This window comes from Pogona vitticeps, chromosome 1 (genome assembly GCF_051106095.1).
Source record: "Pogona vitticeps strain Pit_001003342236 chromosome 1, PviZW2.1, whole genome shotgun sequence".
Classification (NCBI taxonomy): domain Eukaryota; kingdom Metazoa; phylum Chordata; class Lepidosauria; order Squamata; family Agamidae; genus Pogona; species Pogona vitticeps.
This window is the reverse complement of record NC_135783.1, coordinates 230,573,409-230,587,340: the sequence shown is the minus strand read 5'-3', so window position 1 is coordinate 230,587,340 and position 13,932 is coordinate 230,573,409. Positions and strand designations below refer to the sequence as shown.

At 39.8% G+C, this 13,932-nt stretch overlaps 1 protein-coding gene across 3 annotated transcripts in view; it reads right to left on the bottom strand.

Annotated features, from left to right (window-relative positions):
* Positions 1-2,497: 2,497 nt before the first annotated feature.
* OSBPL11 (oxysterol binding protein like 11) overlaps positions 2,498-13,932 on the bottom strand; it is a 68,510-nt gene continuing 57,075 nt past the window's right edge. For all 3 annotated transcript variants that reach the window (XM_072984945.2, XM_072984933.2, XM_072984938.2), the window contains exons 10-13: positions 11,886-12,072; positions 8,265-8,447; positions 6,432-6,585; positions 2,498-4,226 (exon numbers count right to left, since the gene is read on the bottom strand). In XM_072984945.2, the coding sequence (XP_072841046.2) occupies positions 4,149-4,226; positions 6,432-6,585; positions 8,265-8,447; positions 11,886-12,072 (602 nt within the window). In that variant the 3' untranslated portion in view covers positions 2,498-4,148. The remainder of the gene's footprint in view (positions 4,227-6,431; positions 6,586-8,264; positions 8,448-11,885; positions 12,073-13,932) is intronic.

Here is a 13,932-nt window from a genome sequence, read left to right as displayed (position 1 = left end):
TAATAATAATAATAATAATAATAATAATAATAATAATAATAATAATAATAATAATAATAATAATAATAATAATAAAATGTGACATCAAGTCACTCCTGACTTATGGTGACCTTTTTTCCAAGGTTTTCTAAGTAGAGGGCACTCAGAAGTGGTTTACCACTCTCTTATTCTGGGGGTGCCCTGAATCTGTGCATCTTGCCCAAGGCCACACTGGTTGGCTCTTGGGGTGCACAGTGGGGAATTGAACTCCTAAACTCTGGCTCTATAACCAGATAGATACCTAACTTACTGACCTATCCAGCCAGCTCTATAACCTTTTAACACCTAACCTATTTCCCATTTTTTAAAAAAGGTTACATATTAATATAGGTAAAGGTTCCCCTTGACAATTTTTGTCCAGTCATGTTCGACTCTAGGGGGTGGTGCTCATCCCCATTTCCAAGCCATAGAGCCAGCGTTTTGTCCAAAGACAATCTTCCGTGGTCACATGGCCAGTGCGACTTAGACACAAAACGCTGTTACCTTCCCACCAAGGTGGTCCCTATTAATCTACTCGCATTTGCATGCTTTCAAACCGCTAGGTTGGCGGGAGCTGGGACAAGCGATGGGCACTCACTCCGTCGCGTGGATTCGATCTTACGATCTGCTGGTCTTCTGACCCTGCAGCACAGGCTTCTGTGGATTAGCCCACAGCGCCACCACCAATATACTGTAAATTTAAAGATTTTGCTTCTTAAGTGTCTATTGTTTATGAGAGGAAAAGTGCAAAGCAAGGCTGGGTGTACGCGCGCACCTCTGCCTCCCTCCACACAGCTGTCTTGCCCCTCCACACAGCTATCATGTAGGTTCCAATTGCGATGGAACCCTGCGTGTGGAGGGGGCGGAGTTGCGCACACAGGAGCAAAGTTGTGCGAGAAAGAGGCAGAGCCCCGCCCCAGCCGAGCTGAAAATAAGAGGGTACGTTGGTGCAGAATCTTGACTTTAGCCTAACACAAAAATCTGTCAGAACTATTAGATGTTAAATCACCTAAAACTTGAATTTGCTCTATTTAAAATCACACTTCCTATTAACAGAGATTTTGAATGTTTTTGAACCATGTTGTTACATCACAGGAGTTAAAAGAAACCATTATCAATATGATGCTGGGTCTAAAATGTAAGTCCTGCCATCCCTAGTGTCACTCTGCCACCTTCCTTCCTAAGTTTTAACTACACAGCACATTTTCTTAATTGTAGCCTGAAATGAATTTTTATTTAGTCAAGGTAAGAGTAATTTCTTGTTCTTTAATCAGTTCTCTTAAGAATACAGTAAGCAGTTATCTAAAGAATGGAGTATAAAGTTAGGCTGGACCCCAAAGGGATGCACACAAACAGCTGTGGAAATAAACACCACCCATTCATACAAGAGTACTCAAGGCCAGCCATTCTCAACAGGGGCCATAGGGCAGTCCCTGGCATATTTGCAGGGTGCCACAGACTAAAAAAAATATGAGAAGGGAATTTTCTATTGATTTGTTTGTGTTGTATCCTTGTTTGACAAGGGCCCTGGAACCTGAGAAGAGCTCCTAAATAGGCCATGGCAAAAAAAGAAAAAAAAAGAGGTTGAGAATGGCTGTTCTAGGCCTCTTCAGACTCCACTTATGAGAGGCAGAGAACCCTCTGGATCAGGATGTGCATCCATGCAAAGGGCTGCAACAAAATCACATTTGGGAGATCTCTTTGTACCCAAGTGATTTTGACACAGGCATTGGATCTCTGGATCCTGACTTGATATTGCAATTCTCAGCACACCTGAAACCACTGAAATCAATATGATATTAGAAGAGCAAATGCTTCAGATCACAATGGCTAAAATCTCACTGGTTAATTATATCAGCATAAGTGCAATGGTGTAAACTACATCGGTAACTTGTCACTAGTTGACAAGCTGCTGCTTTTCTTTCTCATTGTAGGCCAGTTGCATGGGCTGGAGCACAATAAAGGGATACCATGGCAACTTGTTAACTAGCAGCAGTTCAGGGCTATAATTTACATCGTTGCACATGTTACTGAGTTATTTCCAGCAGGAATCTGGCCGCTAAAAGACATCAGTTCTTTCAGAAATCTACATTTTATAGAAGGTTATTAAACAGCGGAACTGATAAAGGTCTATTTTCCTCATCTGGAAACTGCCAGTAAAAGGCAGACTTAGAATTGCTGACCAACATAACTATACATTTCACAGAAGGTGCCATCATGCTGATTATACCATATACAAACCACTTCATCCTTCCAGCGATGCTGTAGAAGCTCTTTGTGAAGAAAAAGTTGATCATACATTAAAAAAATATATTCCCTCCCATGAGGGAGGGGCAGAGTTTTAAAAGGGATAAGAGGTCAGGATTACCAAGATTCTTAAAATTCACAAAGATTCTGAACTGGGTGTCACATTCCACAGTCTGAAGCCAAATAAACACTTAAATGTCTCAGTTATTATAAAAGCAGACAAGACAGTTAGTTTTGTTTGGTTCCTTTATTTCCTTCCCTCCCCATGTCTCACACATGGAACTGTACACTACTCGCATTACAATTTCAGTGCATTTCACAGCAAGAAAAAGTACAAGGGAGTTTCAAGACATGTGCATAAAAACTTGAACTTTTTTCTCTGTATGCATTTTAGCTTTTGTGGAAAATGAGGATGGTTACTTAATCACTTGAGGATGTGTTCAGATACTTCCCTGAATATGGACCAAAAAAATAAAAAAATTAAAACACCTGACTAGCACACACAGTTCATAAATGTTCATGATGGTAGGGAGAGGCCCCGCTGTTGACAAGAAATGGAGATGTCAGATTACGGTATATACACTGATTGGAAGACTACATCAGAAGATACAGAGTAAGGCACCACTCTTAGAAAAATTAAGGTAGCTTGTAGTAGTAACAAGAATGAAAGCCATAAATCAGTTCTATTCTTAATTGCCAGCAATTCATAGACTTCAATAAAATATTGGTATCATAAAAAAAACCAAGAACATTTTTTACCAGAACATGGTTTCCTGATATCAGATTGCATTTGTTTACGTATGCAGTCCCATAGCAAAAAAACAAGTCTTTTCAGATACTATAGAAAACCAAAGTCCTTGTACTCAATGGGCACACAGAGATGTTTGTTTGATGTTGAATATACAGTGAAGGCAAATGAAGTTACTTGCCTGGACACCCTATAATACTGACTCAGTGTCAGAGATGATCCAAGGAGAAGGGAGAGTGGGAGCGGAGACATGAAGCACAGTAATCTGACTTTTTCTAAAAGGTTCGATCATTTGGATCTAGGCCTTAGTCTTCAAAGAGGCATAACATTTTGCAGTATTTACAGTATGAAGCACATATTAGTTCACTGCAGAAATGAGGCCAGGAAAAAAATGTGTTCTCAATTTTACATCCCTGCCCCCATTTTCCTCTTCAGTGAGCTTTTCCAAATATAAAGGGAGGGAAACCCCCATTTAAAATTTTAATGTTTTAAATTTTTTAAGTGGGACTTGTATAAATCCCCTCATTCTACCATGGTTGTGCACAGACTGCCTCTGAAGAACATTTTTTAAAAACTGCCCTGATCCAGAGAGTTCATAACACTGATTCCAAGTTTAAACTTACAAAAAGCTTTCTCTTCAAGGCTTCTATGAGAGCAATTCAGAGCAGCAAAAGGTCTCTTTTTTTCTTCTTTAGATGGGCACTGAGTAGATCAGAAATCAGTGGAAGCTGAAGCTTCAATTCTGAAACACTGTTCAGGTATTACTCCAGAGATAAATCCACCTGGGCAAAACAGCATAGCAGCACTGAATGCCACTGCTTCTAAGGAGGTTCAAGAAAAAAAAGTTAGGCAGCTTTTGCAAGACATTATGCTTAGAAAGAACATGTTGTTCAGATAAAATCTTGAATACCATATAAAATGTTTCTTTGGGGAGAAGAGGGAACATATCTGGCAATATTTTCTCTACCCCTTTGATTTTCTGCAAAAAGTAAAGTGCCCTAGAAGTTTTACTCCTTTATCCTCATTTAGTTCTGTGCAATTGTATAAAAATCCCAAAAGACTCTTAGTGAGATACAGCATTTTGGAAGTTGCAGGGATTAGACAAATGTAAAGAACAATTCTGAAGAAATGTCAGCTAATTCGTATCCATATCTTGATTTTGCACAGTAGACATTCTTTTCCAAAGGGGGTTATAATAAACCCAGCCATCTCCCTGAAATTCAAATAGAAAACAAGATTACAATGGCAAAGAACAAAAAGTCCATGTAACTTCAACACCAAATACCTATTGTCCTAAAGACCCAATAAATACATACAATTTGGAACATTGCTGACCAAAACACAGAACACAGCCATAGGACTGGAAAGAACAGCTTGATGGTTCTCATTAGCCATGGCCTACACATGGCTCACCTGTCCAATCTAGATGTCATGGGAGAACTGTGGTCAGTTCAACATTCAAATTAAGATCTCCTCCTTTCAGGTAAGAAAGACGAGAGCAGAAGAAATTAATTCAAGATTGATGCATACCATAGCTTGTTCTCATGGAAGGAAAACATGGTTCTCATTAGTTCTGAAAAGGGTCAACGTGTTGTGTGGATGTGAAATTATTTTACTTGTCATAATTCACAACAAGAAAGCTGTGTGCTTTCTCCCATGACAACAGAGGTTGTGTTGCGTGTTGATTAAATACAGTACCTAACTCCAGAGGCCCTTGTTCAAATCACACCTCAGTCACAGGCTTAGGACAGTACCCTGTTGAAACATTCATACATGCAATGATAATTGCACAAGCATGAGATGCATGCAAGTGGTCAGAGGGTCAGCACTCCGTGAAATGCTGCAAACTATTTACACCAGTGGTTCCCAACCTTTTACGAGACCCTCTTTTATAACAGCCAAGTAACCTAAGCCCCCCCCCTCCATATTTGCATAAAAAGGTCATCGTTGTCATCCCCCATCAGGGCAGAATTTTCAATGATCCTGCTACTCGCCCTTCTCCTTATTTCACAAGGGCTATGACACATATAAAGTGACCAATGACTCCCCAGAAACTGCTCTGTGACCCCCTTGAGGGTCCCAACCCCCAGGTTGGGAAACACTGGTTTACACAGTACTTGTATGTGCTGATGTTCCAACAAGAAACTAATCATAGTGAGTAACATTAGGTAGTCACACAGTCACACATTCTCTTAGTCACCCCACCATCCATTAGCAATAAGGTGATAATAACAATGCCCCTGCCATATGGGACTGTTACAAGTATAACTCAACTGTCAGTAAGATAAAAGAAGAACCAAACCAAGGTTATAATTCCAAACCTTTCTAGAGGAAATGTAATCTAGGTAGTTTGAGAAATGCACTCAGGATTAAAGGAAATACAGTATGTGAGGCATTCATTAACAGCAGAGCTAAGGAACAAAAGTTCTTAACACAGGAAAAGTCAGTTAGGGGCCACCAGGGTAATGGTGGGGGTGGATCCACAGTGAGAAATGGGCAGGTTTCATGACACCTCAGAAGAGCAGTGCTTTCTGTCCCTGTGCTATCCCCACCACTTCTTTCATGTAGGCACAAACATTTGCAAAGCAGAAGAGGAAGGAAGGAGTTCCCAGAGGAGCGGTCTAGAGAGGAAGAGGAGACCTGCAACACTTGTATGATCTGGAAGCCACACTGAAGGAAGTTGAAGGTTCTCTGCCCCAGATTTACAGATTGCAATCTCAAAAATGGTTCCAGCAAAAGCTATTTACTTTCATGATATCTGTTTTACAGATAGACTGTGCAGAACAATTCAAATAAATATAGAGAGGGATATAATACAGTCGTGCTCCGCTTTACTACTGCCCCGCATGACGACAAAACCGCATGACGACGATCTTTTTGCAATCGCTTTTGCGATTGCAAAACGATGGTCTGAATAGGGGTTTTTCGCTTTGTGATGATCAGTTCCCTGCTTTGGGAACCGATTCTTCGCAAAACAATGATTTTCGGACAGCTGATCGGCGGTTTCAAAATGGCCGCCGAGTAAATAAAATGGCTCCCCGCTGTTTTCTGGGACGGATTCCTCGCTGCACAGGCACCAAAAATGGCCACCCTATGGAGGATCTTCGCTGGACGGTGAGTTTCCAGCCCCCTGGAATGCATTGAAGGGGTTTCAATGCGCTTCAATTGGCTTTTTATTTTCGCATTACAGCATTTTCGTTCTACAGAGATTTCGCTGGAACGAATTAACGTCGTAATGCGAGGCACCACTCTACTTTAAATGTATAAATGCCACTTCTGGGCAGCACCATTATATCCCATTTCAATGCTGCAAGCCTCAAAACCTTTGCTGGGTAATCAAGATGAGTAAATGTGGAGGAAAACACATGGCAAAAACTCTCTTGGAAGTTAGAAGTCCAGCATGTGTTTAGCCACTTACCTCTTTAACAAAGTACTTAGTATGCCAAGGTGTACCCGTTTCTGCCCGGAGCCTCTCTTCATTTCTCTGCCTCTCCTCCAGTGCTTTCTTATGCTCTGTTGCCTTATCAATATCCCCTTCCCTCAAGGCCTCTGTAACATGTTGCCACAGTTTCCTGAATTCAAAAGGTAGAAGAGGTTCAAGCTCTCTAACTAGGTAAGTGAAATGTCAATAGCTATGGCTTGTTTACAAACAAGGATAATTCACAGTTATAATCTCCAATTAACAAACTGGGAGGGGAATGAAGTGTCACATTTGAGAAGTGTTTTTCCTTTAGTCAAATCATTTCCAATATTGTTATGAATGTAGTTGTCACTCAGCCAACAAACCAGATGTATGGGACCTCATGTCAGTTCTTAAATGCCCTGTGTTTCTAATGTGACCACAGTGCAGTATACAGTGACTAGCAAATCCTATGGATAGCAAGGGAAAATGTAGTAATTATTTAGGGAAATGACCACACCATTACTGTTCTAGCCAAGGTAATGACAAGTTCAATAGGATAAAGATAGAAACAGACTGTGACATTCATTAAACAAGCAGCAGTTCTGCATAATCTAGGACATAAAGGCACATGCATGAGGGGAGGCACTGTAATCCAGACACAAAGAAATGTGAGGAGGGATATGTATAGTCTGCAATTAAGATAACTGAAAATTCTATACTAAGGTAATACAGACAAAATATAAAAAAACTGCACAGTTCTGTGACCTTTTTAAATCATGCGGATCAAGCTAGTTGCATAAATTCTAGAATCCTCACATGCAGAACTCTTAACAAGTCCTAGTCACTAGCCATTCTTGTTATGGTTTCTGAGAGCTGAAATCTAAAATATCTGGAGGACCAAAGGCTGACAACTGCTGTTCTATTACCCTATAAAGAAGAATCTCCAACACCCACACCTTTAATGAATTGTTAATGATATCTTCCATCTTAAAGTGTCAGAATGGTAGATGAATTTTCCTAAAGTAAATTTTGCACAATAATTCAATGTAGCAGAATATTCAAAAATAGGCCTCCCAAAAGTAAATATGCATTGTCACAAGGAAAGGTAAAACAAAACACCTGCCGATCATCATCTAAACTTGCTCTGGAGAAACTTTACCTATGCCTACCCATCTAGCATCCTATTTCTAGCTGTAATGAGTACTGATTTCTCCTCCAGTGAATTGCAGAAATCTATACAGAGCAACAGAAAGAGTGGGAAGAATTATGGGAATAGTTCCTAACCACAAAGGACACTTGGTGATGATAGTAAATGAGAAGTAAATCCTTTGTTTTCACCTACTTGTGTTCACTCAACTGATTCATCCAACAAATGTTAAACATTATGCATCTGTCCGCCTCAAGATCAGCATTAATCTTAACTGTTACTTACCACATTTTCTCTTAACCAAGGTGTATGAAGTAGCTTTAAACCCAGACAGTATAAAGCATGGATGATAACAAAATAGAAATAATCCAAATTTGATATAGCCATCTGGGAAAATGGAGTTCATGGAAAGAGATGAGGGTGGAGGAAAATCCCATAGCTCTCTAGTGCACTTTTACCCACAGAAATTAGGAGCACCAGGGAGGGATCTCCACCACTGTTCTCAACAGTCTGTACCACAAATATTTGGCTTCCGATTAAGAAATCTTCCTATTTTTCAAGCATAAGAAATCCTGCACTAATGAATCCAAATTCATTTTACTGCAGGTCTTCCTTTCACACTAACATAACTTGTTGGTACTTGCAGATGACAAACTTAAGGAATGTATCAACTTTTTAAAGCATGAAACCATTTCTCTGACCTGGACTCAAATGGCCCTTGCTTCTCAATCGGTCGCACTCGTTTTCTTGTCACAGACAGTTTTGTCAAGTCCATATATTTTGTCTCTCCATTGCTGTATGTAAATTCAAGAATACTATTCCATTCACCTTGCACTCTACAAACCACAGTGTTGGTAGCGTTCTGCTTCACCTCACCAGTAACACTAAAAAACAGTAGTTAAAACATGTTGAAAGAAGTTGGGTAATCCATGCTGTATGTATATAATATGACGATTTTCACCATGATAGCCAAGCTTAAAAATGGGTGCTGGGGAAGAGTCCTAGTATACAGCAGGACCTGGGAGGATTAGTACTTCCAGTTTTATTTGCAAGACTGTTTTAGAAATGAAATTTCTACTGTTTTCCTGTGCAACTAATTTAAAATGGCAAGAATTTAAATTGAAAACAAAAACAATAAAAAGAATCAAAAAGAGCCGAACGATTATTATTGCTTTCTTCTCTTGTGACTTTCTATTTTAGAAATATTATTTCAGCATACTATTCTTGTCAGGCAACTAGTATCAAATAAACTTTCTTGTTCATTGTACTTTTAGCATTAAGTGATAAGCCACATATTTAAATTGACTCTTTTTAGTTCCACTCCATGCAGAGTCCATAAAAAGACTCAATTTAAGTGTGTGCTGTTCCTCCCTCTGTCTGTCTATCTACCTACACTCTCTCAAAGAAATCTCCCTAAAATCATACAATCTTCTATGGGCACTTAAGCCTAAACATATGAGAATCATACTATTCAAAGCAGGTGATAGATAACTCATCTATGGACAACATAATACAACTTGCTCAATAAAATTTGTATGTAACAGAAAATGGCTCTAATTCTCTTGCCTAGTTGTGCTGGTGTAATACAAATGGCATAACTTTTACAAGCAAAATGACTCAAGCTAAGAAATCTCCATAAACGTTACTTATTGCCTGCTGAGTCACACGAAAATCTTCTAGCACCATTGTTTCCTATAGCAGTATCAACTAATAGTGGAGTCACTATAACAATGTATCATTCCTCTCTTTACTTGACAAGTGATAACCAAAAATGCCACTGGAAATTTAAACCACATCTGTACATACATATATGACAATATGCATTACACGTAGAACAGTAGTTCCCAAACTTGAGCCCCTGATACTCCAAGAAACCCTGACTATTGGTTATGCTGACTATGATTTCTGGAAATCCCTATCTAAGAGGAACTGGGGCCCTAACTTTGAGAATAACTGTAGTAGAACTGTGATCCCTTCTCCTCTTGCTTCTCTGCCAAGGGTTAAGAGTCCATGAAAACATGTACACATTTTTAATTGCTGTGTCAAGACATTACTGTCTATAAAACTTTTCAAAGTACAGCTCTGAACATTTACTTCAGTGTCAGGTTACAACGGGGTTGATTTGGCCAATTATCCATTCAGTCATGAAGTGCACATGATAAACTTGGATCAACCACTCACTTACTCTTAGAACAAGTGATCTCATAGGGTAGTTGTTGTTTTCAGGTAAAAAAAAAACTCCTTGGAGAACAAGTGGAATAAAAGTGCTTTTAAATTTCCAGCCTTATCCTATTCATGCACTATTGATTTGGGTTTACTAAATGTACAAGAAGGGGTTAAGGAGAGGACAAGTCCAGGCCACGTCTGTTACTACTCAATGACTTTCTACATACTGTATTGATGGCAGCTCTGAAGAGAACAGTCTCCTCTACCTACAGGGTTCTAAAAATAGTGTGGAGAGCTTCCATGGACAAATAAGGCTCTTCTCATTTCACTTCTATGTGTTCAGGGCAAAAGGGACAGGCTTAAAAACCTCTCATAGATTTAATAAGCCCAGATCTTTAACTTGAATACAGTATAACTTGGATAGGGCTGCTCTGAAGTACAATTTTGAACTGTGTGTTCAAGGAGCAAGTTACACAATGGCCAGGATCCTGCCCACTATTGGTCTAGCAATCTTTGCTTTGTTGTTGTTTAGTCGCTTAGTCGTTTCCGACTCTTCGTGACCCCATAGGCCAGAGCATGTCAGGCCCTCCGATCTTCCTCTGCCTCCCGGAGTTGGGTCAAATTCATGATGGTCGCTTCCATTACATTGTCCAACCATCTCATCCTCTGTCGTCCCTTTCTCCTCTTGCCTTCACACTTTCCTAACATTTAAGGGTCTTCCAAGGAGTCTTCTCTTCTCATGAGATGGCCAAAGTATTGGAGCCTCAGCTTCAGGATCTGTCCTTCCAGTGAGCACTCAGGGTTGATTTCCTTTAGAATGGATAGGTTTGTTCTCCTTGCAGTCCAGGGGACTCTCAAGAACCTCCTCCAGCACCATAATTCAAAAGCATCAATTCTTCGGCAGTCAGCTTTCTTTATGGTCCAGCTCTCACTTCCACACATGACTACAGGAAAAACCATAGCTTTGACTATTCGGACTTTTGTTGGCAAGGTGATGTCTCTGCTTTTTAAGATGCTGTCAAGGTTTGTCATCACTTTATTTTATTTATTTTATTTATTCAATTTATATCCCGCCTATCTGGTCGATATGACCACTTTCCTCCCAAGAAGCAGGCGTCTTTTAATTTTGTGGCTGCTGTCTCCATCTGCAGTGATCATGAAGCCCAAGAAAGTAAAATCTGTGATTGCATCCATATCTACCCCTTCTATTTGCCAGGAGGTGATGGGACCAGTGGCCATGATCTTAGTTTTTTTGATGTTGAGCTTCAGACCATTTTGGGCACTCTCCCCTTTCACCCTCATTACGAGGTTGTTTAATTCCTCCTCACTTTCTGCCATCAGAGTGGTATCATCTGCATATCTGAGGTTGTTGATCTTTCTTCCGGCAATCTTAATTCCGGCTTGGGATTCCTCCAGTCCAGGCTTTCGCATGATGTATTCTGCATATAAGTTAAATAAGCCTGGGGACAATATATAGCCTTGTCGTACTCCTTTCCCAATTTTGAACCAATCAGTTGTTCCATATCCAGTTCTAACTGTTGCTTCCTGTCCTGTGTATAGGTTTCTCAGGAGATAGATAAGGTGATCAGGCACTCCCATTTCTTTAAGGACTTGCCATAGTTTGCTGTGGTCCACACAGTCAAAGGCTTTTGCATAGTCAATAAAGCAGAAGTAGATGTTTTTCTTGGCTTTACAATTATACAAACTAGAAGTTACTCTGTTGAAAGCAACAGGGATTACATGGGAACAAGAGGATAGTGAATACTCCTTTGCACAACTGGCCTTCAAAGACAACTTGTGTGTGCAAGAAAGCACTGCACAAACAGAAGAAAGCAACAAGATTTGGGCCCGTACCATTCGCTCTTTTCCCCCCCTGCAAGCTGAATTAGCTTTTCTTTGCAGTTTTTTATCAACAAGATTTTGTGATTTGAAGACACTTCTCAAACAGAAGGAAAAGCATTTTATAAAACATTTTAAACTTCCTTTGGCACCTAATCTGCAAGTTTTCATGTGAGGCTTATAACTACTTAATTTGGCCTGGAACAGAATCAACATATTCTTCTATTTCTACTGTTCATCCCAGCATAGGTAAGGAAGATATTTATGATAGCTTTAACAGTACACTCTGTAAAAAGTCTACATAAAGAAATATTTACCGGTGGAGCTTGCCACCATAGAATGGCTTGGTATGAAAAGTTATACTTGCAGAATATCCAGTTTTTGCACAGTTAACACTGACTTTTCCTCCCAGTTCTACCCAAGGAACAGTCAAAATCGACCGAGCGTATGCACAAGGCAGAGAAAATGTGTATTCCTCTCCATGTTCCAGGAGACACAAAATACCTGAAAGACAGAGATAGATATCACACCCACAAGAGTTTAAACAATTCAGATTCCTCACACTTACATTTCAGGATGCAAAGTTATCAAGAAACATTCAAATTAAGCCCATCACCTCTTTTTGTGATATTTATGGCTAACACCTTTAAAGGAAATCCATCCTGTTCTTAGTTTTTTTTACAAAATAATTTAGTATAGGCTAGTGGTTCCCAATCTTGGGTAACCCAGGGTATTCTTGGACTACAGTTCCCATATTCCTCACCACCAGCTGAGCTGGGCCAGGGTTCCTGGTAGTTGCAGTTCAAGAAAACCTGGGTTGGTCAAGTTTGGGAACTACTGGGATAGGCTAAAAGGTAAAAGCAGCAGTAGCGTCATTTTTGAACTGACAGGAATATTCAAGTGAACCATGTTCCTGAAAATATCATTATTACCATTAACTGTAACGACACAGGAAACATTCCTTGCATTTTCCCATTAGGAATAATAATTTTAAAAAATCCACCCAAGAGGCAGAAACAGCTCATAGTAGTAATGTAATAGTGATCTGGCCCCACCAAACATTTTCTCTCTTTGAAAAGAACTCCCTGATATCCATGTCTCACTATATTTTCCCAATAACTCGTTAGCCATTCAAATCAGAAAAGCACAACCTTCTATTATAAAAATGCATCCACTGGCAAGATATTGAGCAAAACTAATTTGTGATAGTGCTGATCCCACACTGTACTTCCAAAAGGAAACTATGGAGACTTTATCTTACAATCAGAGGATAACTTTGCATGTAAGTTCTGAAAGTAATGGAAATATATAAGCCAAGGAAAATGTGAGGTGATGGTGAGTAACAAAGATAAAATACAATGCTTGCTAGGCATAAATAAGCATGGAAAGATCAGGAAGCAGAGACCATATAAGGATATTCAGAACTACCTTCCAGAAATAAAAATTAAAAATTTCTGCTCATTTAAAGATTTACAAGGTTACTCAAATTTCTTAAAAACCTTGCTATGGAAGAAGAGAAAAAACACGAGAGGCTGAATGTGTTACAAAGTAAACTGAAACTTCCAAGGAGTTTCTGCTTCTTCCTTCATAATCCACAAAAGTGTTTATTATAGAAAAGCCAGGACTTTGCCCATACAGATAAAGTACCTTTATCTGAAGGATCCTCATTGGTCCATGGCAAATACAAGGACGACAATCACAAAACAAACATTTTAAAATGGTAAAACAAAAGAGGAAATAGTACCAACGTAGTTGAATGCTGAGGTAAATTTTATTTTTGGGATGCTGGGGAAAAAGGTGCTTTCCGAAACTGCCCAAGAACAGCTCCCTCTTGTGCTCCTGAGATGGAACCATAAAAAACATTGTGCTTCCCGGCTCTACCCCAGGTCCTAAAAATCCTCCCCTTGGGCTTGCTTTCTTCCAAATGCTTTGACCTACAACTCCCAGCAGCCAAAGCCAGCATGGCCATTGGCGAGAAGTTATGAGAGGCGTACTCCCACACCATGCTCTGCAAAGTTGCAGATCCCAAAATGTACAGACATCATGAAGAAACAGGACTCACTGCCCTAACAAAAAACCAATTAGAAAATAGCAACCAGTCAAACCCATTATATTGCTCCTCACTCAGCACAAGGCTTTACGAAAAACTACTTCTTTGTATCAAACGTTTTGGTTCAGCAGGAGAAAACACTTTGAGACCATGCATTAGAGACACGGTAGAACATCTCTAATGCAGCAGCACCCCTTCACCCCTTCTCCCAAATGGAACAGAAAAGTAGGTAGCACAAAGAGTGTTCCTGTTGGTCAGATCAGAAGTAATTTCATCCAGAGTGTCTATTTCATCCAGAGGGCCTGACTCATGAT